The sequence below is a fragment of the Poecilia reticulata genome, linkage group LG3 (assembly GCF_000633615.1).
Source record: "Poecilia reticulata strain Guanapo linkage group LG3, Guppy_female_1.0+MT, whole genome shotgun sequence".
NCBI classification, from domain to species: Eukaryota; Metazoa; Chordata; class Actinopteri; order Cyprinodontiformes; family Poeciliidae; genus Poecilia; species Poecilia reticulata.
In genome coordinates, this window is record NC_024333.1 from 9,057,529 (window position 1) to 9,084,040 (window position 26,512).

Consider the following 26,512-nt stretch of genomic DNA (forward strand, 5'->3'; position numbering starts at 1 on the left):
TCTTTCTGCTCCAATGCGAGTTTCCATAAATGATTGCGTTGTCAGGATGCCATCAGGCTATGAACAGAGAGCTTTCTGCTGCAGTGGGTACGCGCCTGAGCGCCATGCTGTGGTTTGTTGTGTAATCTCTTAGTTATGCGCTTTATTTCCTTACCACTGGCACCGAGACGCCTTCCTTTCACTGTTTTCCATCGCCACCAGTGCTTTTAAAGCCAAGATGATAGTTAAAGCTTGATTATAGATTTTGAAAAAAGATTTTAAATAGAACGCTAGAAGGACAGTGTTTGGTTTTTTCTAGCAGAATAAAACATGCACGTTCCTCTTGTGCTAAAGAGCCCAAGTGTCTGCTGTCTTAGCATTTTAGCTTAACTGTAAAATTCCTATCTGCAACACATCACGGCCGTGCCTGAAGGTCCTCGTTAAAACTAAAGCATTTTGGGATTTGTTAGCAGCCCTGTAAAGCTTTTCATGATGTGGCTTTGCTTTATAATCCACTCAGTAAATGAGTTTACATTCCTTCATTTGCTTTGCGTGTGTGTGGAGTGACAGTAAGCTGCACGGTGGTTAGAACTGATTGAACCAGATAACCTTTTTTTTTTTCCTGTATGTTAAAAAAAACAAAACAAAGGAGTCTGGTTGTTTTTAGGTTGGTATGCCGACAGCGGCTGCAGAAGAGGACGTGTTAAGCGAGATCGTTTTTCTTCTTTACATGTATAATGCTTGAAATATTGCCATGATGTGTTAGCCTCAAGTTGAACAAAAATGCAAAGTTGCATTTTTCCCCCGATTTTAGCCTTTTAGAAAATAATAATTTATTCATTCTTTGCTACTTAAGAGTCAAGCTTTCCTTGTATTTCTTTAAGGTGTTTTTGATCAATATTTCTCCAGGCTTTCTGGAGGTCTTTGTGTTTTTCTTTGCTCCTTTGATTGCTTTTATAGTAGTTTCCTGCCCAGTCCCCATTTCTAACGATGCCCTCAGATTGTGCAGTGCATGCCTGAAAAAAAGGATGAGGAAAGTGTATAAGTGCACAAAAAAAGAGAAGTGCCAAGTTTACAAAACTGTCCACATCAGAATAAAACCTCCAGCATATCGAGGTTGTTTCTTTAAGAAATCAGAAAGAAATCCAGTAAAAATTAGAAACCAGGACCTGAGAGAGCCATCAGCTGAAAGGGAAGTGCTCTTTGGGAATCACCTTGTTGGGACTTAAATACAGTTTTCTGTCTGTCAGTTGAATTATTTTATTGATTCAACCAAGGAATTGAGAACAAAACGCGTCTTTATTTCATGTTTTTTAAAAGTCTACGTTAATTAAGTGCAGACATCAAATCTTTCTGTTGAACATGATTGGGACTTATTCTCTTCCTTAATTACATTAAATCAATGTAAAGTGTTGGGGGGTGGGGGGTGTAACCACTTTCACCCAGATGTGTCTCCAAATCCAACAGCAGGAGTTCAAATTTACTAAGTGTGAAGGAAACACATGGAAATATCTGATCCATTACAAAATTTGCAATTTAGTCTGAAATTGTTTGCTTTTGGAAGAACAAAGTAAAAAATAACTCTGACATGTGAGAAGGCGGCTATTAAGCAATAATATAAAACATTTTAGATACTTGGTTGTGATCTTAAATTAGTCAACTGAAGTAATATGAAACAGTGAAATGAGCTGAGAAAATGATCACTTCATAATAACAACATAGCAGTTGTTTTACAATATAATGTAATATAATATAATATAATATAATGATATTTTAGCTCAGTTAATAGCTTTTGAACCACCACAGACGCATTCATTTAATACAAATACTTTATTGACAATGTGTGTGTTTGTGTGATGCAAATATTTTAAGAAAAAATTGAAAAATATTGAGAACATAAACCAAGTTTGTCACTTTTACAGTTTAGATTTGAAAAGACACTGAAAGGCTGTAATGCATATATAGAATCAAAGTGCATATTCTTGTTCCTTTTTATGTTGACAATATACACATTACACTATACATAAATAATTGCATCGTAAAAATGACTCAAGTATTTACATGTAAAATATATTTTATATAATATATAAATTTATATTAAATCTAGGTAGATTACAATTGGGGTAGTGAGTCCGGTTGCTTCCTGTGAGTCGGGCCGTGTCGGTGTGCTATCTGTGGGTGTTGAGCAGCACCTCCAGCCAGCAGGGGCAGGAGGTGATGAACTGTCTGGAGTAGCAGGGACCCCAACCCTTAGCGAAACTGATCCGGATGCTGTGGGGGTCCCATGGCCCTTCCTGAGTCTCTGGCTTCACACCGTGCTCCGTCATCCAGCTAGAACACTCAAAGTCAAACACCTTGAGGGAGAAACCGGGCATCACCCTCCTCACGCTCAGCCCACGAGCGCTCGGCAGGTCCAGAGTGGGCGAGTGGACGAACACCGGGTGCTGGCTGCGGTTGTAGACCCACACGCCGTCGGCCTCGCGACTCAGCACGATGCCGAAACCGATTTTACTGCGAATCTGTTGTATGTTGCCGCCGCTGCCATTCCCTCCCGATCTCCCTCCTCTTCCGTGGCTATGTTGCCGGTAAGGGTCCGATGCGGCATGGCTGCCCGGGTCCTCGCGGCGGCTGTGGTAGGCGTTGGCGTGGAGCTGGCCGAGGCAGAGGCCCGTGCCCTGAGGTAGGTCGTAGAAGATACTGAGTGAGGGCTCGTAGGCCGGGTACAGGCGGCCCACGCGGGTCCGCTGCTCCCAGTAGGCAACGCTGCACCAGTGAGAGCGGTGTCCGCCGGAGGTGGAGGAGCCGATGGAGGTACCAGTGTCTGACGGGAAAACAGAGACGGGAGAGATAACGTCAGCGTCATCCGGTCACTGCAGCAGAGGTTTCACTGGCAAAGCTTTGGTAGCAAAGTTGGTGTGTGTGTGTGTGTATATATAAAATGTGACATACTCTGCTTCTTTTTTTTGAATCGCCAGATGTAGATCACTTAAAACAGTGGCCCCCAAATTCAGCTCTCAGGGGCCGGTGCCCTGCAGCTTTCAGAGCTGCTTCACCACACCCGATCCAAATGAATGTCATTACTTTCTCTGCGTGTCGAGTTCTGCTTTAATTCATTCATTTAAGTGGAGACACTTCTCTAAAAGTAGCGGAGCCCACAGATCAAAAAATGTACTTTCATCAGTTCAATAAAATACTTAAACTAAAAGTACCATAAAGAAAAAAACAAATCAAAACATGATTTTATCTTATAAGTTGTTAATTCCACACAACAAATTAGCAAGAATATATTCTTAAAAACATGAAGTGTTTGTAGCTGTTTTACCTAAAAATATGTAAATTATTATTATATTACGCTAAGGTTCTTTACAGCATAATTTGTGAACAAATAAAAATCTGTCTTTTTAATGCTCTGTTTGGTAGCAAAACTACAGGTTTGCAGGTAGATCTAGGCTTTAGATTTTTGAATTTCTGTGTATTTATTTGTTGCCTCTATTACTATGTCTGACATAAAACTTATTTAAATATATGTCAATATTAAAAACACTTTTAATACCAAGGAATAAAGCCAGAAAATTCACAATATTTCCATATTGAAACTTCTATTTTCAATACTAATCCAGATCTGCACATTCCAGACATTCCAACACTGAGATATTGTGTAATTCAATGATGAATCTAGCCTCAGGATCTCAAAAGTTCTTTCACTCTGCAGTGTTTATCATGACCTTAAGGGGGCGACAAAACGGGTGGCAGAACTACTGATTCATTTTCCAAGCAGGTAATTTCCTATGAGGTTTGTTTTCAATCAGCTGTTTCCTTTCCTTCAGATGTAATTAACTATATCTTTATTAGTAGAAAATTAATTATGTTCCAGATTAGGATCTGCCTTTCTTCTCATGATAATTGTATGTATGCGTGCAGATTCAGGATATTCTCATCATTCTTAGAAATAAGAAAAACGTCGATTACTTGAACACAAAAGCCCACAAACTGATCGCCATAATTAGATCCATTTTGACCAATGACTTTTTTTTTTCCTCTGCAAAACCCATATGGCAAAATTAGCAGAGAGCTGGAAGATTAAAGACACGCGGTTTTCTTTTGCGCTCAGTCAAAAGTTTCACTTCAATTCGTCACCTGTCTGTCTCGATTTGAAAAAGTGGGTTTCCCCTCCGCCAACCCCCCCATCTCCTCTTCTGACATCCCTCACCATCACCCTCTGCAACCCTTCCTCAGGTCCAGAGGTAAAAGAGGAGATTTAGAGCGGCAGAGAGGAAAGTTGGGGGGCCGAAAGCATTCAGCTCTCTGTCAACCTAGCATAAGCCCATGAACCCCTGACCCCCCAGCCCTCATGCTATCAGCTCACATTAACTCCCACACAGAGTGATGCCATTATTTTGCTCCAGAGACTCTATTGACACAGAGGATTTAAAGACCCATGTGCCTGTGGCCCCATTCCTTTCACATAACACCCCCTCTTCACCCGCGAAGAGCCAGATGATGGCTGCTCTCTCATTAACGCGCTGCTTTTAGGTGAAACCGGGACCGAGACGGGACCAGGTTCGTTTCAGCAGGTCTGAGGGTAAAACGTAGGGGCTCTTGTGAGTGCGATGGCTGGGAGACAGGGGGTCGCTCTCTCTCTCTCTCACACACACACACACTCTTGTACAGGCCGAGCCTTCTGATTCAAACGGCACCAGTGCAAACACACAAACACCCCGTGCACAAAATTGCACTTCTCATCTGAGGCCCACGTGTGTCATTAGTGAATTCCAGGCTGGCAACTCCTGCAGTCTGGAGGTTTTACAGCTCTCCAACAAGAGAGCAGGCTGCTCAGCTAGCAGCTCTCTCACTCTTTCTCTCACACACCCACACCCACGCGCACACACACACATACACACACACACACACACACAAGGAATTGCACAAACTTTTACAAGCCGTGCTCTTCCCTGTAATAAGGCAACACAAACATGTCTGGGGAAACACAGGGAGACTTTATGAGCTCATGATCAAATTAATGCCCAAAGAAAACAGAGAACAAGCTGATTTTTTTAAAGCATTTTTTTTCCGTTTTGTAAAGAAGCATGGTGCAACAGGAAGTCAACAATTAGACCCTGACATGTGAAACAATTCAAGAGTTTTTACCTAATTTTTCAGTTTATGACTCGATAACAAGCTAAATATCTCGCTTTGCAAATGGCGTGCCTCAGGTGAGGGAGCTGTTCGGGACTTCAAAGCTCCAGGATTAAAGTCATGAACAAAAAATAAATTAAGTCTTGTGTTTCTCAGAGTTTTTTGAAACCATTGAAAGAGCTCTGGATCATCGATAGTTTGGTGGATAATTTTCTTTTTGTTTGGTGAGAAGAAACACGAATTACTCAGGTCCCGTTCGATGTTCGCTGGATGTTATTTTCATTCACTTTGATCATGTTTTAAGCACAATAGAACAGGAAATGAATCTAAGAAAAGCATTCAAGTCCAACAGAAACCTTTCAGAAAGCCTGCAAATGTATTAAAACAAGCTTTAAGAGCTTGGAAACACCTTTTGCACCTTAAAAAAAAAAGCACGGAGAAATAAAAAGGGGCACAAAGCTTAATCACGGTCCTCTACGGTGAGAAGTTCAAAGCTCTAAATCATGATGTGCATCAGTGTTTGACAGCCCCAGAGGAACAGCAAGACATGCTTAATGTTTCTGGCACCGGCCTCAGTGTCATCACGCTCAGCCTGGCTATCATCCAACTAAAGGTATGACAAGCTCGTGTGAGAACGGCGAGGGAGGGAGGCAGGGAGGAGCAACCGACTTCTTCAATGGAATTTTTAAAGAGGGGTTCAGACCTGAGGTTATCAGCGTATTTATGTTTGAGTGGAGGAAGTTGAGGTGGGGCGGGGGCAGAGGGGGGAGGAGGAAAAAAAAAAAAAGAAAGTCGTGGGTGACTGTGATGTGAGCGTGCACGCCTGCATCTGTACAACAGGGCTGGCAGCAATTACAGCGTCCTGCAAGCGTTTAGGCCGACCACTATTTAAGAGCTCTGTTTACCAATTAGATAAGTAGCCTTTGTTATTTCACTTCAAAATCGCTGTCTCTTAGTGCCAATCTCACCGAGGCGTCCACTGCGCCTCACACCGGCTTCGCACAAACAAATAGGGTTAATTAGATATATAAAATGACTATAACACTGAACAACAGTCACCTTCTTAAAAGGACTGAGACGATTTTAGAGGTTAGAGACGTTAGCATCCGACGTTCACAAGACAGAGTCAGTTTCCTGCCGGTTCCCCGCAGACGCTGGACTTCAAACATCACGGACATGTTGAGCTTCCCACAGGAGTCAGTGGTGAGTCCTGTTTTCCACAACATTTTAATTGAGCACGATGCAGGCAGAGCTTCCAAAATAACAACAGGGTAATCTCTGTCCTCTATGTGCAACACTCCACTGCTATTACCTACAACGATGAGTTCTGTCTCAATTTAAAGAGTCTGTGGTATACTGAGACAAAGAAAAACAATACGAGGATGGGGCAAGAAGATGAGAAGATGTGATCCAGAGAGCATCATGGTACTTGTGGAGCTCTGGTTCTACATCCAAGGGCTACTTGCTGCTCAAGTGAAAGCAGTTTGACCTAAAAACTGTCTACTGTGTGTAAGAAATAATGGTAAAATGCAGTTTAAGTAATAAAAACAGTCTATTTTATCATTTGGAAGAGTTTTCTACTTTGACAGTACGATGCATGCTTTACCGATCTGATTAGACCTCCACACCAAAACCATTGGTAAGCAACACATTACATACAGTTTGGGTTAAAACTTTGATCGTTATGCAAGTTTTGTTTTTAATTATAAGCAATTTCGTTAAATAACTCAAAGCAAAACATTTGAGCTATGAGAAATTCAACTTGGTTAATGCAGCATGAAGTCTCCAAGGCAAACACAGGTTTATGTAATGCAAATCAAAATATGTAACACACATTTTCCTATTTAAATATCTGTGAATAAGTTTTTGTATGTTGCTTATGATGGAATATAAAAAATACACAACCACATGAATTATTTAGATCGGTCATAATCTACTTTACAAATGTTCACAGATTATATAATTTAACCCAGTTGCTTTGTGAGTGAACCCTTATTGGCTCAGGGTTTCCAACATCTGCATAAAATGAAGACACCTATATTTCAACTAATTCAAAAACCAACACTTTACAGAGCATAACTATCAAATATGTGACTATATTGAACACAAACTCCAGACAAAAATCTAATAACAGAACTATGTTCACAGTCCCGATAAACCATTTGGTTTACTCGTCAAACGGTTTCTCTGTTTCAGAGTTAAAATCATCTGGTCAGCCCGTCGGACAGTAAAACTCTTGAACCAACTTCCACTTCCAAATAGGAAAATACTTCATTTTCCCTCTCCTCTTCTCAGTGACAGAGTATTGACCAACTCATTATGGCCTCTAACAGGTTGAAGAGAAAATACTGTATTATACTGTTGTTCCATTGAGCAACAACTGTATAAATAAGGGTGGGTGTTTTCTGTGACCAAAAATATTTCTAGAAAATGTACTTTGTGCCTGTGTTTGCTTTTAAACTAAATATTTTCTTCTCTTCAAGCAGTTGACGGAGCGCTCTCAGCAACAGGTGTGGGAGGGGAGACGGCTACTTAACATTGAATCCGACTGAAGAAAACTTGGTTTTCTCCAACTCTCTCACTGGCACCTCATCATAAGGTCTTATTACAGCAAGAATCCATGATGGATGGAGCTTTTGAAATCATCTCAGCATTGTTCATCTTCAGAAGGATTTATCTATTTATTTATTTCTATACTCAGTGACATGAGATCCATCCACAACGGTGTCAGACTCATTTTCATTTTTGGCCTTATCGTGATCATTAATGTTCTTAAAGGGAAGTTTCTGCCAGAATGTACTGATGAAGCTCATTAACAAACTCTTAGAATATTATTAGATATCTATGTCTGCATTCTTATTAAAATTAAAAAAGTATTAATCATGTCACGATGATGTACTTTGACAAAAACTGATTTCATTTGAGTGACAAAATAATATGTAAGAGCACAATTGCTCTACTTAGGTGTCCAGCTAAAGTTTAGAGGCCCACGTAATAATTCATGGCGGGCCAAATCTGGCCCTCGCGCCTCAAGTTTGACACATGTCAAATTCAAATATTTTGAATTTTGAACAGTAAACGTTGAACATACTAATTTATTTGACCTGCAGTTTTATATCTAAATTTCTTCATCATGTCACCAACCTATAGAGGTAGAGAGTCTGGGAGGAAAACAGGGGAAAAGAGGGAGGGGAAAAAAAAAAAAGAGGTGGACCGGGTGAAAGAGAGAGAGAGAACCTGCCAAGCATAACCAGCATCCACGGAAAAAATGAAGAGAGAGAAAGAGACTGTGAGAAAGAGAGGGAGGGAGGGAGACCCTCGTCTTTCATCCAGTGCCAAGGATTAGATTCCCCTCCAGTTATTAGACTCTTCCACTGTGCTGAAAGAAGTGGGAGGGTTGGGAGAGGGAGAGGGAGAGGGGGCGTGCGAGGGAGTCGGGGGGGAACAGGAGCGAAGGATAGGATTTAGCCACTGACCATTGTCAGGAGTCGAGATGTTTTGTTATCATCCTATGTCGCCGCGCTTGCTGTGGAAAACTCAAAGAGTGGAAAAAAACATCATGAAAAAGGGAGAGAGAAAAACTCTCCCCTGCCTGAAGAGAAATGGTAGATTCTGTGTTGTTTGAGACAACTATCATTAGAGGGCAACTTCAAACCAGCAAGCCACATTTAAGCTGGCGTCTCGACTATCTCTGCCATCAGCGAGCTGCCTTATCGCCAGACGAGGCCTTTACAGTCGAGCACAAACCAGGCTCTCACATGCACCAACACACATGCACATTCTTGCACGCTTGCTTCCCCGCCGCCCCACTCCTCCCCACTCCACTCTCTTGCTTTTCATTGCAAAGTGGGCCCAGTAATGGAACAGAATGCAACTAATGACGTTTCTGCGCTCAGAAATACACGGCGAGTCGGACGAGTTCCTTGAGCCTGGAGGGCGGCCGAGCTGCAGGGAAAACTGCTGCGCGTCCCTGTGAAATTCCTGGGCAGATCTTAGAAGCAGAAAGCTCCTCCAGAAGGAAGAGAAAAAGTGACCAGCTTCCTGCGTTTCTGCTGCGACTTCAAACAACTCGCCCTGAAGGAATGCCGCGGCTTGAACGTATACACAACGGCGTCCTTGACAACCCCGCTGTCACGCCGTGTTTATCGACATCCATCACGTCCAAAGTCAGGTGGTACTTTGGAAATTATTTCTGCAAACTCTTGTTGTTTGTTCTTCTGCTGCATATGCAAACATGCTAAACATGGAACGCCTACTCATTTAATCCAGACACATGTCCGTTCTTGTTGAGAGTCAGCAGTTCTTAAGGTTGCAAGCGTAGAATCTGTGAATGCAGTATTGATTTTGTGCAACAAAAGTGTAAGGAAGCTGATTTGTAGAGACACGATTGCTGACTGAGACTAGGGGAGAGCCTGCTAGTTGACAAGTCTCCCCTCCCAACACATTCCTGGACAGGCCCTTTTCCTCAACACTTCCTCCCCCTGCTCCGAGAGTCACAAGGGTCAAGTTGACAAGTCTCTCATTGAGCCTCACGTGGTCCCACTATATGGCCTTCACTCCTCACAACATAATTACGCTCATTTATTGGTGGAATACATCCATTTGTCCTGCTGCGAAGGAGGAATTATAAAATTCCTCTGCAAACGTTATTCGGATAAACGACCCGGCGATGCCGATGCACGAGAGCGGACTGAAAGACGCAAGGCGCAACGCTGATGAGCCAGGAGACGCAGATCAGAACGAACTTTTAAACATGTTTTTACAGCCGGCCCTAAAGCAAACATTTGACCTTTCCAGATCTTTTAAGAGGACTAAGAACTGTTAATGTGCCTTTTAGACGAATAAGTTCCGAAGCAGTGATAAAAAGGTCATTAACCTTTTGGCTCAAATTCTTTTGCTGCATTCATAGATTTTTTTTTTTTTGTGGAGGGGGGAGCGGGAAGCTGGGGGGGCTTTATAAACTCAGAGTCTGTCGACATCTGCAAAGAATCTTTAGGTTCTGCAGCATGGCAGGCTTCCATTAAAGGCCAAATTGCGAGTTGGCAAAAACTCTGAGGGAAAGCCACAGCCAGTCCTGTAATTTAAACCTTATTTTAAATGGTGATTGCCTGACAACATAGACCCAAGGAGAGGGAGGAGAAATGCGACTCACAAAGACGTAAAGAGGGAGGACAAGAGAGGCGAAGGCAGCAAAGGAGAGTGGGCAGCTGACAGCAGCAATAAATATTCTGTGCTTCATATGGCAAATGTGCTGATCAGAAGAAATAAAACGAAAACAGGTCAAACTAATAGAAAACTGGACTTAAATAAGAGAACATGGCAATAGATAGGTCAGTACAAGACAAAATGTTTTATTTCCTGCTGTGAGTTAACAATAAAAGCCTGTTTTTCACTTTTGATCTCGGGCTGCTGTCACAGCGTTTCCCATTTTCCAATGTATTGAAAATAAAATAAAGGGTGAAACATCGAGCGCTGTCACGACTTTGACGCACGCGTGTCTGTTTTAACGTGCTCCCACTTTGAATAGTGTGCTTGTACTAGGATCAGAGGTGTGGAATTTCTTCTACCTTTATAATAATAATATTTTTTGCTGAGATGTCACTGTCACATTTTAGTTATTTTTCCACACTGAAGAATCAGCAGAAATGCCACATGTTCTAATAATAATTAGACCAATAATGGTTGGCCATCTTGTGAGTTTTATTTTGAGTTTTAGGTATCCAGCATGCTGAGGTAAGTGATGCATTGGCATTGTGTAGAGGGATGAGTAATGTTATTATTGGATAACTGCTGCATTATAGGAGTCCTAGTGTTGGCATAAGCTGCAGTATTCATAAATTTTGTCCCAAAAGTCATGATCAGACTGTGAAAACAGAGATAAATGCATAGTGAGTTGATGCTGTGAACGCTGATTCCTATAGCACATCGCGTCTTCATCGTGGTTTGCTATACCATTGAACAGACACGCAATAGTGCGATGCGAGTATTAGGCTGAAATGCAACTAAATCTGTTTTTCTCAATGGGGATAAATGCTGGAAGATTTAATCAGCATTACAACTTCAAATGGCTTGATCCGCTCACATTTTACAGTATTATAGTAGCAGAGGCAGAAACACAAGGAATCAAATAGCAATAGCGCCATACTCCTCTTCCTCTGACTTACCCTGCTTTTCATTGATGTAAAGGAATCTGATAACACTGGCGTCTTGTCTGAGTGGGCAGCATTATCACATTTCTGGGGAAGTTCTGATTGCAATCTCGCTGTTTTTGACCAAACAACATTCGTCCTCTGTTTTCAGTCCTGGAAAAATCTGAACCACATGTATTAATACTTGTGCCGGCCCATATTTTTGGCATATTTTCTGCTTTCAGAACAACCGTAGACAGCAGAACAAAATAGAGAGACGCTTATTTACTTTCTAGCAGATCATCTTCCTATTATAAGAATTGTACGATAGCATCTAGAGGTAAAGGAGAGAAGAACACTGACTAAGCTCCCATCATGATAATAATAATGATGATGCTGCAACCTCTCCTCTGTTCACTCTCTGATTGGACGTCTAAGTCTGCAGAAGTCTGTGGTTGTTTGTCCTTGTTAAAATCAACCATACTCAACAGTGTGATTGCAATAAAACATTTGCAAGTGAGAAACAGATAAGACCTCTTTGTCACGCAAACTGTTCATCACGTTCAAACTTGCAGAAAGGTGACTGAGCTGTGGCTGAACGGTACTTGATTTACCATGCGGGTTGAAAGATCTCAAACTTTAAACGTCGTGGTCACTGCCAGAGGTACGAGAAAAAGACACAAGATTTATCTGTGTAAATCTCTCCAATATCCAAATGACTTAAGTGACTCAATTTAGAGAATGATGACGCCACCCCAACTCATTCAATGGTCGCCAGAGAAATTAGGAAATGATAAACTAGCCTGATCAGCGTCATGGTGAGGTAGGTACATTAAACATGATTAAGGTTTCTTCTATCAATTTTTTGTTGATGTCACAGTTGTAGCCCTTCTTGATCCAGACCTGCTGTGTCAATCACACAGCAGGTCCTGATGCTCAGTTTCAAAGTTAGCATGGTCATTCATACGACCATTTATTGAATTAGACCATAGTGAGATTTCTGTTTGAGCGGTTTACGACGCCAAAGTGACCCCGCAAGCCGCTGTGTGACGTTTAAGTCACACAGCGGCGCTCTGTTCACAGAAGTAACAACGGACGCTGCCAACTATGGATCGATTTCAAAGTTTATTCAGTAATGAGAGCAGTATTGTCACAAGATCATAACAAGGTAAAGGAAGCTAAGAAACAAAAATAGAAGTGACCTTTTATGGATCATTGACGGTGGTACACTGTAGTTATGGAAATGTCAAGCAACATGTTAGTTTATGCTCAGCTGGTACTTAGGAGCTAAATATACCCCAGACCATCACACCACCGCCACCAACCAGAACCGTTTGGGTTATTGTAGGACGGCTCAATTCTTCCCTGTTACTTATTCTGATTCTGACCTGAAATCAAGACTCATCAAACCATGCAACATTGTTCCAGCTTGTTATTGACTAATTTGTGAATTAGTGTGCCTGTGTTTGCTGGTCTTCTGCTCCAAGGTTTGTGTTGTATGCTGAAGGACGATATTCCACGTGCCTTGGCTGAAACAAGTTATTTGTGTCACTGTTGTCTTTCAACCTCCAGCGAGTCTCCCCATTCTTCTCTGACCTCTGACTTTAACAAACTAATTATCCACATGTCTGTTTCTCAAAGGATATTTTCTCTGTTTTGGACCATTTTCTGAAAACCCAAGATGGTTGTGTGTGATTATCCTAGTAGATCAATAGTTTAAAATCCTCAGACCAGCCCGTCTGGCACCAACAACCAACCGATGTAAAGAGTCTCCTACATCCATTTTCTTTCATGTTCTAGTCCTGGAATTGAACTTGAGCTGGTTTTGTTTACCCCGATTTGATGCCTAAATACACTGGGCTGCTGTCATGCGTTTGGCGAGTTCACCGCTTGTGGAATGAAGCAATAAGCAGGTGTACCCAATAAAGTGGCAGCAAAATGCTTTATTGTCATGCAAAGTGTGAATGTGACCAAGCATTGTCTTTTACAATATTAACATTTATCACAGAGTGGGGGTGAATGTGGAAACGCATGCCAAAATAATTAGAATGAGGTCATTCAAAAAAAGTAAAAGAAAAAATATCAACCTTATAAATGCATGGTTTTACATTTATAACGTCAAATCTAAAGCAAACACTTACGCCCACCTTTGCTTTCTAGTGCCAAATTGTAAGTATTTTTAGACTTAGGGACAATAACAACAACTGTTTTAATCTCGAGCACTGAGTCCTTTGCGATCGGGTAAAGAAATTCATGACTAAATTATGTGATTTGTCTCAAAATCGTCGGACGTTTCTCACACTTTTCATCTGAGGATCTTCACATTAGAAAAATAAGTAGTAGGGGAAGATGCAGAGCGTAGTTAACAAGTTTCCCCATGAATTTGCTTCTTGTTTTCCACTCAACAGTTCACAATATTATTCTCACATTCGATATTTAACAGATCAAATCTGGCAAGACGTAAAAAGAAAGTTAAGTATCTCTTAAAACTAGCAAGCTCTCAATACACAGTGGACATGTGATGATGTTATGTTCACAAATTAAAAAAGGATATTTGAAAATAAACTTCACTTTGGAAACTGTAAAAAGTAATGTTTTCTGCATGTGAAGGGAAACGCAGCAGAAAAAAAATCACGTGTTGCCAAATTCCCTCATACAAGAATGCGAACAGATAAAGTGTTGGCAGTGAATAAGCACAACTACTAAAATGTTAGCATAGTTAACCTTTTAACTATGCTAATGAAATCAAAAACTTGGCTGGACATATAAAACTGAGGAAAATGCGACACTGCTGATTTTGGAGTAAATTGTGTGCCGCATCCTCGGTTGTGTTTGTCCTTCCTTTAGAGTAGAAGTACTGTGATGGAAAATATTTGAGGAAATGGCAAATGTTTAATGGGCCAGTGCTTGTTGTTAAATTCCATAGCCTAATGTGTCTCAGTCAGGCATAAGACCAAGTGTTGTACGCCTGCCAGAAAACAGTTTGGAGGCTCATCGACAAACGATTCTCCCTGGAAACACTAACACGCTGATTCCCTTCTACGTCTTAAGATCCTGAATTACTCTTTAATCAGATTTCCTTTAATGTGTCTTAAAGTTCTGCCAGCCATTTTGTTTTTAAATCACAAGCCTCGGTAGATAATTTACAGAACCTTGTTTAACTACGTTCACCTTCACTGACCCGGAGAGCTTCACACTTTACTGAACCAAACTCTTGAGCGCAGCTCAGCTTCAGTCAAACTCCCAAACCCGCCCTCGACCAGGAATGTCAGTGCAGTTTAGTGTGTTTCTTAAGAGTTAATGCAGTATGTTCATACATACATCTGATGTCACTCTCCAGAGTCAGATCCCCAGGTGCCCCCCTACCACACTTCTTTCACCTCAAGGCCCCACTCCTGACCCCACCTTCCCCATTTCCCAACATTCCTGGGCCGTGCCACATCAGTCAAAGGCCCAATTCATGGGGTTAATGCTGCAGCGAGTGCAGACAGGGCTTCGAGACAGGATGTTTGGTTGATACCTCGCTCTGCTAAAGCAAACAATCCCCCAAAATATGATCACCGAGGGCAGACTGGGAGCAGCGCTCCAGCCTCATTTCAGTTCATCCAGGCCACAGTAATGTCCGCTAAGTATCTTAGCTTTACTTGTTTCCACATGTTGAACAACCCAAACCTGAAGGTGGATCAGTCTGGAGCTTATGAGAACAGGGGGAAGATGTCCACTGTTTAGGCATTGCTCTTTTAGGCTGTAGACCGCTTTGAAAAACTGAAGGCGAAGGCTGATTCCACAAAATATAAAAAAAAAAACTTCTCCAAATCTTAACTTGACAGTGTGCTTTAAAGTCTGCAAACCTTTACCTGAGTCATTTAAGTTGGATTATGTCAACAAATGCAGCAAACGGACAAAAAAAAAAAATGCTGCATACACAGAACGTAGCTAACATTGAACTAATTAAAAAAAAAGAGGAAAATCGAGTTGTGTCTTTCTTTAAGGTCTTAATAAAACATTTCTGAGGAACTCCACACACAGAAACCTGTGGGTTTTTTTTGGCCGGATATGGATGCGAGTGCAGTGCATTTTGTGGATTGGTCTCACTGGATTTGACGCACCTGAAGCACTAAACACAGAATTTTAGGCAACCACCGTGTGATTGAAACTTTCCTAAAAGCAACAGCAAAAAACAACTTCAAAGATTTTAAAAAAATACCTCAATAACATAAAATAAATCGTTTTATGTATCCTAATAGAGATAAAAGCCAACAAGTTGCTTACAATAATACAATGTACAGTAAAACAACAAAGCTGAATCCTATTTCCCTCTTGCTGCAGTTTGCAAGCTAACGTTAGCACTGCTGAACAGCTAGCTGCTGCAGGAAGTTGTCTCACTTAGAAACTTGCTATGCTTTATTTTTCCTTGTGTAATGGTAATATCACAATGAATCCAGTGTTTGTCCACGTATACAAAGCAGTGAAAGAGATTATACACTGATATAGGTGGCAGAACTAGTAAATATTTTTACTTAGAAGTAAATAATGTGATCAAGGGGTTTATTTCTGTACCATTTACTTATCATAACTAGTTTCACAGGCATCACCTCACATTCCAAGTGACTTATCTAATCACAATCCTGCTCACAAGATCCAACTTCAACAGCCAACATGGCTGACTTACACTAAGAAGGAGGCGATAAAGGCGATAACAAAATACTTTTTGTACACAACCTCAAGCTGTGAACCTGTTGGTGAAACGCCTTATATTTAGAGTATCACCAACAAAACATAGTTTTCACCTTGTCTTGTATATCTTCATGCAAAAAAAAGGATAAATGACACTTTTTTTAGGGTAAATGAATAGTCTAATTGATACTCCACAGAGATAAACGTATTAGATAATGAATGGTGGATGGATGTGCATTTATGTGGCACTTATATTGAGAAAATTGGGCTCAATTTTACATCAGAGAGAAAAAAAAAGTTATCTGGATTTAGTAGCAGATGTCAAAGTAACATGTCAAAATAAACATGTCAAAAATAAATTACAGCAGTAATGGAAATGGCTTATTTAGGACACTTCATTATTCTATAATTAATGTGAGCCACTGCACTAACCATCACACATGAGTTTAATTTTCTTTTTGACACAATATTTGGCATTTACTACAAACCATATTCACCTTTCTCACTAACAACTGTGCCAACGCTTGAGATTATTGTGAGTCCAACAATTTTCATCCCTCATTTCAGTAATTTGCATATCACATCAGAAGAGAGACTAAATTTAAATACAGCAGAGAGGCATTGTAATTTGAGAAACGGCAACAGAAGCCTTTTTAAACACAGTCCAGCGTCCGGAAGACAAGCGGCTCTCACCTGGACGTCCACTGTGAAGGTAGAAAAGCCCCTCCATTCGTCCCACCCAGCTCATTGCGTGATGGGAGAACATGTGTGTGTGAGTGTGTGTGAGGGTTTTGTTCCGATAGGGCCCCTATGTGAGCACACTGAGACGATCTTATCACAGAGTCAGACAGAAATTCCTCGCTGTCTCTCCCCCGTCACACAAACACACGCACACACACACAAACTGAAAATAAGCGCATTTTGTTGGGAGTCGCACACAGATGATCCGCACAGATATGAACATACTAAACTTCCAATTTTTCCCATGTCATAGCAGGCCTGCGGTTTTTAAAGGGAACGTTAACTGATCGAACGATAAAGGAGGCAAGGGCAAAGGTATGCATGAACCACGCCCTGCGGTGCCTTTTTTAAGGCTAAGATGGCTGATTTTAAAGGTATAAAACAGATGCCAAGGTGCCACAGCGCTTATTCAGAGCTTGTTTTTGTTCTGAGAAAATATTGGAGACTTAAGGTGACACACACAAGGATTACCTCCACAATAAAAGATTCCGTGACTCTCTCAAAGCATCTATCTGAGATTAAGGCTTTTGTTAAAATAGCGACAGTCGTCTCTTCCATGCATGTTGGTGTGCACAGCGCGTTCAGCATATTTCCTGTTATTTGACCGGCTCTGGCTCCTAATAAGATTCATACAACCTGTCAAAGGGAACAACAAAAGACACATGCAGATTTCTTGGCTGCCTCTGTTTACCTAAGTCTCGCTCCTACTTACGCTCTTGGCTTGATTTCTGGTTCTCGGCTCCAGTATTCTGGTGTGGGGGTCAGCGGTTCAGAGACCACACACACACACACACACACACACACACACACACACACACACACACACACACACNACACACACACACACACACACACACCCACACACGCACACGCATGCACGCGCACACACACACACACACGCACGCACACACACACACACACACAGATGCAGAGACAGACGGAATACAAGCACCATGGCTTGTTTAAAACATAACTTATATCTATTTTAATTTCAACATCCTGGTGGGGTTGTGCCTTTTCCTACTAATCCATTTGAAGAAATCTAAACATCACAATCTGAAGCTGGACTTGTTCGTTTTGATGGTACAGATTTAAGGCTGCTTTCAGTGTATTCCCACTGTGCCTCTTTTTTTTAAAAATGTGCTTCGGACGTCAACAAGATGAGACTGTTTAAGACTGAATGCCAACACTGTTCCTCAATTTTATGTTGTTGTTGCAGTCGCTTCTGTCAGGCTGCTACAGGACAACTGTGCCTACAATCCTGTAGCTTGCTACCATCAGCGTGTGAATGTGTGTGTGAATGTGTAGTCAAACGTAGTCAAAATCACTTTGGAGTCCTAGGACTTGATAAAGCGCTACACAAGTACAAGCCATTTACAATGTAGTGTGAACGAGTTCTGGTTATTTCACGCTACTTTTGTGGTTTTAGTCACTTTATACACAACTTATGATGACTATGTGTAAATCTGACCACCACCAGTCGGACGTTTCATATCAGTTCTAACAACCAAGTGATACTAAGACATTTTTATGAGCTGCAATGGTCTGCTGTAAGAAAATGCAGTTAAATTACTCCAAAAGTGCCTCCACAAACCGAAGATCTGTTTTGCTTAGTCATGATTTTCCAAATGGAAATTAACATGAATCTGAATTGGACGGAAGTTAAAGTCTTCAGAAGAAAATAAGCAAAAAAATTTTTCCAATTGTTTTCTTCTAAATAATTCATAAAAACACTTAAATACAACAACAAAAATAAGCTGATAAAAACAGCTTGGCTACATTGACATAATGAAATGGTTTGTTAATTTTTACGAAACTAAACTGGATAAACCAGTAAAATCTCTCGCTTTGCACGATCAGTCTAGAAAAGTGTAGATTTTAAATGATGTATTTCGGTTCTTTGCTACCAGCAGCAAGCAACAGACAAATGTCTTACATTGTCTTACATTTATTTAGCTAGATATGTGGAAAATAACCTAATATTTCAACAAACTTTTAAAAACAAATGCAACTTCAGCATTAACAACGTGATTCACCAAGACGTAGAAGGTGAAACTACTTTTGCAAGATCAGCCGAGGGATGATGCATCTCTCAGGTCCTGTTTCAAGCTTTTGCATGACTGTTTGTCCTAACTCTTAAAGACACACCATGTGCTCACTGTTAATTTTCGGCAGATAGTCATTTAGTTCACTACTTCTTCTGTGTTCATGGATGCTCTGCGCTACAAGCTGCCATGGACATCTACAGGGATCACTTAAAAAACAAGAGAACTTCAAAAATTTAGAGGACACTTAGTCATGGCCGCTTTTAGAAAGCATCGCTGCTTAAAAGGAAACTATAAATAAATTGGGAGTTGTTAAAAACTTGTCCAGACCGTATAGTATTTAAGTTAAAACTTAAAAATGTGGATCTTATTAGAGGTGTTGAATCTCAAATGTATATTTTTATGCAGAAACACCCCCAACAAAACTGTTGATGCAGAAAAAAATAAACTTTTGACGTCTGAACTTCTATACCTAGCCAAGTGAAAAGACCTCCCTCTGACATTTCTTCAGACGCCGCGCTGTGCCGTGACTACGTTGCGCAGGCTTTCTAGGTGCCCATTCACCTTTCAACACCGTCCACAAGTGAGCCCAGGGAGGCTTGATTGAGTGGGTTTGTGGGTTTCTTCTAACGCTACAAGGACCTCTCCACCCGACCCCAGCACGTAAACAAATAAAGCTCCAGTTTCATCATCTAGAGGGGGCTGTTTCCTGTCCCAACTCAGTCCTCAGCTACCCACCCACCCATCTTCGTTCCACATATACTCTCGCACACAAAACTCTACACCGCCGCCTCATCAGAGCGGCTCGGCTCCCCATCCCGCCCCCAAAGTGCCAGCCTCTTTCCACTGCTCAATTGCAGAGAGGAATGAAGGGATTTGAGGGAAGAAAGAGGGAAAGGGGGGGATGGGTGGCTAGAGAGGCAAAAGGGATTGGGAGTATGCACGGGGATCTTGTTGCAGCTTCGTCCCGGTGAAATATTTTGCCGTGGAGAAAGCGTAGACGAGGAAGGAGAGAGAGAGAGAGAAATGCTACACTGCTGCGGCATCTAGATAGCGAGACCCCCAGACCCCCACCAAGCCCTCCATGCCACTCTCACAATAGAAGCTTTATGCAGTGGGCCTTTTGGGTTGTCCCCGCAGCCTTTGAAGATAGTTGGGGGGCGGGGGGAAGCACAACACGATAACGCCAGTAAATATAATTTACCCCCTTGTGCAAACATCCAAGAAGGGGGCATGTTATGTACGTTTGCATTAATGAGTGTGTGCGTCTGTCTTCTGCAACACGACAGAAACTTTTTTTTTCTTTTTTTTTTGCCGCACTGTGAGGAAAACCTCAGCAAGGATGTAACTTTTGGCATCCAAAACATCCCCTTTGACCAAATGTGTCCAAATACTTCTGCGGGGTAAAAAAATGCAGGTGACTTACCTGTGTAGTCTCTTGGCATAATGTGGGGCGGACTGGGAAGGAGGGGGGCTGCAGTTTCAGTGTAAGACAGAGCTGAGTCTGTTGTGTTTACAAAAAAAAAGCACACACACACACAAAAGAAACATGAGATCCAGATTATTTTTCTTTCCTGTAACATATTTAAGAGGAAAAAAGTGCCAGGAGGTAAACGCTCTCCTGGAATTTTTTTTTTGTCTGCAGTGACAAAAATAAATTAAGAAACAATGCAAGTAAAATATCACAGATTCCCAAACGTTGAGCTAAGTTACACATTTTAAGTTCAGCCCTCTTTGGGATTGCGCCGAGAGTTTCCCGGAGAGCAAACTATTCTTGCTCAAACCGTCTCTCCTCTTAATAACTGGGTGTCACTTTCAACGGCGGCAGCTTTTCAACAATAATCCGTGTTTCCACACTACAAATACGGCGGTGACAACACGTTGCTGCTAGTTCACCAGTTTGCTGTGTGGTAGGCCATTTTCACCAAACTTACCCAGTAGCTTGTGTTCATCTGAAAGGGACTGAGAATATGGAGGAGGAGGTGATTCTGAAAACACAGCAAAAAATTGAGTTATGGCACATAAACACTGTAAAATAGAAGTCAAAATGTATTCATTTGCAGTGAAGAAAAGGTCAGCACTGTAGCTACCCAACCATTTGAAACTGTGTTTAACTTGAATATTTAGAGGTACTTAAAGGAAATTTTGGTTCAATTATTTGCATAGCTGAAGCAAAGAAGTGAACTGTGAAGAAGAGCTAATGAGCACTAGCATGAAAAAACATGAGCAATTCAAGCACACTGATCTTTCCCTGAAGCAAACTATTCAAAAGATAAATATATGAGGGAAAATTAGTAAAACTCCCAGCACAAACTCAAGTGAACCAGATTCAACAGAGAAAATACGTTTCTCAATGTGGATCTGGGAATGACTGCTTCTAGCTTAGCAACCAAGCTAACAGCTGTTAGCAATGTAAGTTAATAACAACATACATCTCTGCTTTAAGTTCCTCAAAGCACTACAGCAACATGTTCACTAGATATAGTATAATGCTGTTTGTGTGAAAGGTTTTTTTTTAAGATATAACAACTATTTACTGCAGCTTTTACCGAGCTTTATCCGAAAGGCAGCCATATTAGATTTTCTTGTTTTGCTTGGTGAAAAACCACACTTTCACACTCTCTATCGCGGCTTTTAGGGACTTTTGTCCCAACTTCAAACATTACAGTATCAACAGCTGAGATACTGAGAGCAAAACTGAAACGCACAAATAAACAATATCCTCCAACAAATCAAGCAGAACCAACAGCTAGGATTTTGTTTTTCTCGCTTCTCCTTCGTTTTTGTTGTGCTTTCATGATATGCCACAGCAAACTGAAAAGTCCAACATTTTAAAGGGTCCAGGTCAATTTGCTTCTTTGCCACTTTACTACATTCCTACTTACTTGCTTCCATCTCTTTCTACTTCAATACGTGTAAAGAACGTTTAAGGCCCATACTTAAACCAAGGCAGAGGAGCGTTTTTGTTTTTTTTTTGGTCCATGAATAATGGATGAATTACCATAAAATGTTCAAATCTCATCAATAATTTAATTTGTTTGTATATGATTATTGCATATTGCAATTGCATTACATTCGAATCCAACATATTAGGGTTCAAACTCCCATTTAGGCCCGTGTCGACCCTTGTGAAACGCTGGTAGGTACGACTTACTGGAATCATATGACCGCACTTCCTAACAGCAGGCTAAGATCACAGTATAGAAAATGACTTTAAATGATCTGTTGTGCAAAACAGCCAGAACTGCAAAGGAACCGTCACCAGCTTACACGTCTCCGTCAAGATTGTGGTACTTGAAAATGACTAAGGTGGCATTCTTTAAAAACAAACGTGTCCTAAAACTGATCTTTACTTTCAGTTGTTCAACACGAAGAATCTCTCAATACGTTTGATTTTACCAGCCAGCTGAGTTTTATATCTTCAACGCTATATGCTAAAAGCTAAAAGCAAGTCTTTTATATTCTTTTTTTTCATATTAAACATCAAAATCTTCTATATGTCTTATTGCTTTTAATCAGACATGATTCGTCGCCTTTATTGCTGTGCTTTCCCTGCGTTTATCTCTTTGACTACAGCACAGCTAACATTTTTATACCATTCAGATTCTCTCAAAGGAAGCTCGGAAATCATAAGTAAAATAGCTGCTGTTGCTGGGAGAGTCCCTTCAGCACAAAGTGGACCTGGGTTTGTGGCTGCGGCCCCTTTAAGAGCAGAGCCAGTAATTGCTGGAGTCCTCAGTCTGTCAGATACCCAGCGAGTCAGTCTGGCGCCAGGGCTATGCAAACTGTATATTATCGGCACTCCTTCACCTAAATAACAAGAGGAGGACCTCCTTGTCAAAGCAAAAAGAGCCGAAGTGCAACCTGAGAGCGAGCGCTGGGACTGTGTAGGAAGGAGGCAAAGTTTTTCAAAATGAAAAAAAAAGGAAAAAAAGGGGGGGGGGGTAAGTCGTTTATAAATGTGTTTGGGATGTCCAGAGGAGCCCAAGTAAAAACTGAGAGATTCAACTTTTTTTTTTAATTACACGAAAAGCAATAAAACATGAGAGAAAGTGTAACTTCTGACTTTTTTTTTCTCCATTAAAAAAAAAAAAATCAACAACAAGACTGGATTAAACCCTTTAGAAATATTTGCTGGCAATAACTCGATTATTATTATTTTTTCCTCTTGACTGACACTTCAAACAATAACTCCTGCAGGCCGCAGGCAAACAAAGCTCATTTGTTGGAAATACCCATTTAATTCATGCAATCGTTTATACTCTTGAGTCATCATCAGCCTTCAAGTGGATTAAAGTATAATTAAATTTGTGAAACCCCTTTCACGAACAACTTTTTTTTTTTTTTTTTAACCAGGACCTCCACCTAGAATTGGACCTGCAGGGAGGGGACCTCTCAGATCCGTGATGCCTGAATATGTTTGCCGCTGTTTGATCATTTGCAACCTGTCTGTTTGATCCACTTAAGCCCCCCTGCCACATGAATACACCTCCCCCAGTTTTGTTGTCCTCCTCACCTGGCCCGCACAGCCGGCTGTAGTGATAGGGGTTGCAGCACACCTTTGCGCTGTCTCCGGAGCCGAAGCTCTGGCAGTGGCACAGCGGCTTGAGTCGGGCTGACAGCGGCAGGTCGCTCCAGCGAAACAGCCGACACAACAGATACTGGGGGGAGACGTGGTGACCGCCGAGCCGCAGCTCGGTTCTCGGCACGGTGACGCACTCGCCTGGCACCCCTCCTTTGGTCTCCACAGCCTTCACCAGAGCATCAAGAGATCTGTCTTTGAGTCTTTTCAAAAAAGCGTGAGCGGTACTCGCCAAGTCCTCCTCGAGCCCGGTGCGCCTGGGTGCGCACTGGCAGGGGGCCCCCGCGTCTTTCCTCAGGGCCCAGTAGGAGCTCCGTGGTCTAAGATCCCACTCCCCAAACAAACAGCACGTCACAGTCCTCCCGTCGCCCTCCTGCTCCGGCAAGGAGCTCCTGCGCCCCGCGACGCACATGACACCCCGGTCGTCGTCGGATTGCTCCTCTTCGTCCCTCTCAATGCTCTCCGTCATGTCTCCAGCCTCTGCGGAGAGTCCCGGCGCCGCGTCACTGCGTGTCACCGACCTCTGCTCGTGTCTGTGGAGCCTCGCCGAGTGACCGTGCCGTGCCGCCTCGCCTCGTCTGCCTCCATCCCGCCCGTCGCTCTCGGTGACCAGACGGCTTCTCCAGAGTCGCCGAACAAGACCGGAGCGTTTCGACTTGAACATACGACAAACCTAGACAGTTTTGGATGAGTCCCGTCGGTCCCGTCCGCCTCTCTGGGGATGCCGCATCGATTTACGTTTGTTTCCAAAGACGGGGAGTTTGAGCACGGTGCGCACCACATGCGCAGCCGGTGGTCGCGTTTTCCCTGCTCGCCTGCAGCATCCGAAAGTTCAACTCAGACGCTGAACATCATCGGCTTTCCGAAGAAGGCTGGACACAGTCACTGCCCAGTGAACTGCTGTCGCCGACTCAATTAAGCCAAAACTTTCGCCAGCCGCCAGACAAAACCTTCAACTCTCCAACTCTCGGGTGATCTAGCGCACAGTCCGCAAAACATAGTCAGACAGAATCAGTTTACATCAGTAACAAACACCTTCAGAAGCAAGCACCCAAAGTTTTCTAGAGTTTTGCATTGAGTTGCAAATAATAATAATAATAATAATAATAATAGTAATAAAAGCTCTCCTCCTTCACGCCTTAAATAAATCTTCACAGCCCTGGAAATCCCGTTCCTATAAGTCGCCGGACGTCGCAACTTCTTTGCCACTGTCCCGGAATACCGCAGAGACGTCCGGGCGCTCCGGTGCCAAACTACCGGACGGATTCCGTGCAGAGAAGTTGTTTCTAAGAGAGCTGGAATTACTCTACTCTCCACTCCCCTGCAAGTCTTTTTCGGACGTAGACTCATGCACACACACACACACACACACACACAAACACACACACACACGCACACAAGCAAGGACACACACACACACAAACACACACGCTCAGGCACACGCAAACATGCTGCTGCGCACAGCCAGTAATCAAGCTAGACGGAATGAAGGCAAGTTCTCTCGATTTTATTTTCAAAGTAAAGCGGTTTAAAAATCAATTATCAAAAATATTTCGGGAGTTTTGTTTCTGCTCTCCAATAGTTTTTAATTCACATAATTCACTGAACCAACAAACTAAAAAAAAAAAAAAGAGAGACAAGCTAGCAGAAATTTAAATATATTTTCCTTTATAATATACATTTCTCATTTCACCTTAGCATTCATTCCTTGTCTCTAACATGTTAAGGGACAGAGTGGCCCACTTGTTGTGACAAATATGTATGTCAAATATATCTTTGACTGATGCGTCAAGTAGATAAGTCTATATGGGCCTCATATGGGCTGTGCTGAGGGTGAAGAGTTACTAATAATTGGGCCCAGACATCCTGTGTTGGAACAAAATGCAAATAACGAAACACCAAAAAATAAATAAATACAGGTAAAACCATCTGGGCACCATAACTGCCCAAAATCAGATCAGTTAGTACAAACTTTAAGTAACTATTTGGGTCAGTGTTGTTCAGTGTCAAATTCGCAAAGGCAGCTAACCTGGTGATATTATAATCCACCCAATGCTAGTCACACTCATGACTTGCTGTCTAGGCTGTCATATCTTTACTCACACAATAAGCTCTTGAGTGTGTGGATTTTTAATCCAATCAACAAGCAAAAATGAGAGAGGAAAAAAAAGAATAGCATTTGTTATTGTTATAAACAGGAAAAATCCCATCAGCTATTCTCATGCAACTTTGGTACATTTTTGCATGTATTGGCATCACGTTGTCAGCAATCTGGTGTGTTTTAAAAAATAACTTACAGTAGCATTTGCCATAAGACTACACACTGTTTATATTATGCAAACAGACATATTAAAGTCTTAATGGGAATAACTGAGAAGCCAGTTCAATTTCTCGGTGGGATATTTCTTTTAAATCGTTTTCTCAATGAAGTATGAAGGGATACAGAGACGAGTAGGACTCAGAGTAGAGGGAACCCTATAGGAAATAGAATTTGAGCTTGATTTTTAGATTACGACTTGTCCCCTTCACATTGAGCTACAAATTAATAAAAAGGTCTTACTACAAGCAGAGACAATGAAAAAATGTAGCGCTCTAAATAGTTTACCACTGTCATGCATAATTGCAATTTGTCCTGACAATTGCTTCCCAAAAGTCACGTGTTAAGCATAAACATTAGGAGATCAATCATTTTCAATTTCCTTCTGAGGTGTTAGCGATAAAACGCAAACATCGTGCTTTTACTTTGAAACTCCAACCACCGTGACTTCCGTGTGTCTCTGTCTGCTTTGACTCTCTCTCTCTCGCTCTCCGTGTCTCTCTCTCCGGGCCCCAGAGGAAAGCTCTGGAGCCATTGGTTGATTCCCGCCATCATGTGCCAGTCTAGACACTTTGGCGGCTCGGAGCTGCTCTGATTGTTGCGCAAACACGGTTTCAAGTTTCTTAACTCTTAAAGACGCAACATCCCGCTCTGCTGAGCTCACCCTGGAAGTGCTCGGCAGCTAAATATCACATCAAATCCCCAGAGAACTCAAGAAAACTGTATGCAAACGCATTTGAATAAATGCATAAATGGCATATATTTGTATTTACACAATTGGACCCTGTTTAATAATGTGTAATTATAAACTATATATATATATATATATATATATATATATATAAATTTGGTGCCCATCTCCACCAAATCTCCAGCAATAATTGGGAAATAGTCAGGGTACACCTTG

General features: G+C 41.8%; 1 protein-coding gene across 1 annotated transcript; it reads right to left on the minus strand.

Annotated features, from left to right (window-relative positions):
- Positions 1–1,800: 1,800 nt before the first annotated feature.
- Positions 1,801–24,644, minus strand: LOC103462100 (mothers against decapentaplegic homolog 6-like). Its single transcript, XM_008404626.2, has 4 exons — positions 23,223–24,644; positions 20,641–20,694; positions 20,133–20,210; positions 1,801–2,800 (listed from the first exon to the last, which is right to left on the minus strand). The coding sequence occupies exons 1-4, from the start codon at positions 23,950–23,952 to the stop codon at positions 2,148–2,150; spliced, it is 1,515 nt and encodes a 504-aa protein (XP_008402848.1). The 5' UTR covers positions 23,953–24,644; the 3' UTR covers positions 1,801–2,147.
- Between the last annotated feature and the right edge of the window lie 1,868 nt (positions 24,645–26,512).

What these genes read in the sequence shown, in the direction of transcription:
- LOC103462100 (XM_008404626.2), bottom strand. Translation starts at nt 23,952, where the DNA reads ATGTTCAAGTCGAAACGCTCCGGTCTTGTTCGGCGACTCTGGAGAAGC. An exon ending in CAGCCGGCTGTGCGGGCCAG is followed by an intron (nt 20,695 to 23,222) that starts GTGAGGAGGACA and finishes CTGTGTTTTCAG; the next exon opens with AATCACCTCCTCCTCCATAT. An exon ending in AGATGAACACAAGCTACTGG is followed by an intron (nt 20,211 to 20,640) that starts GTAAGTTTGGTG and finishes TAAACACAACAG; the next exon opens with ACTCAGCTCTGTCTTACACT.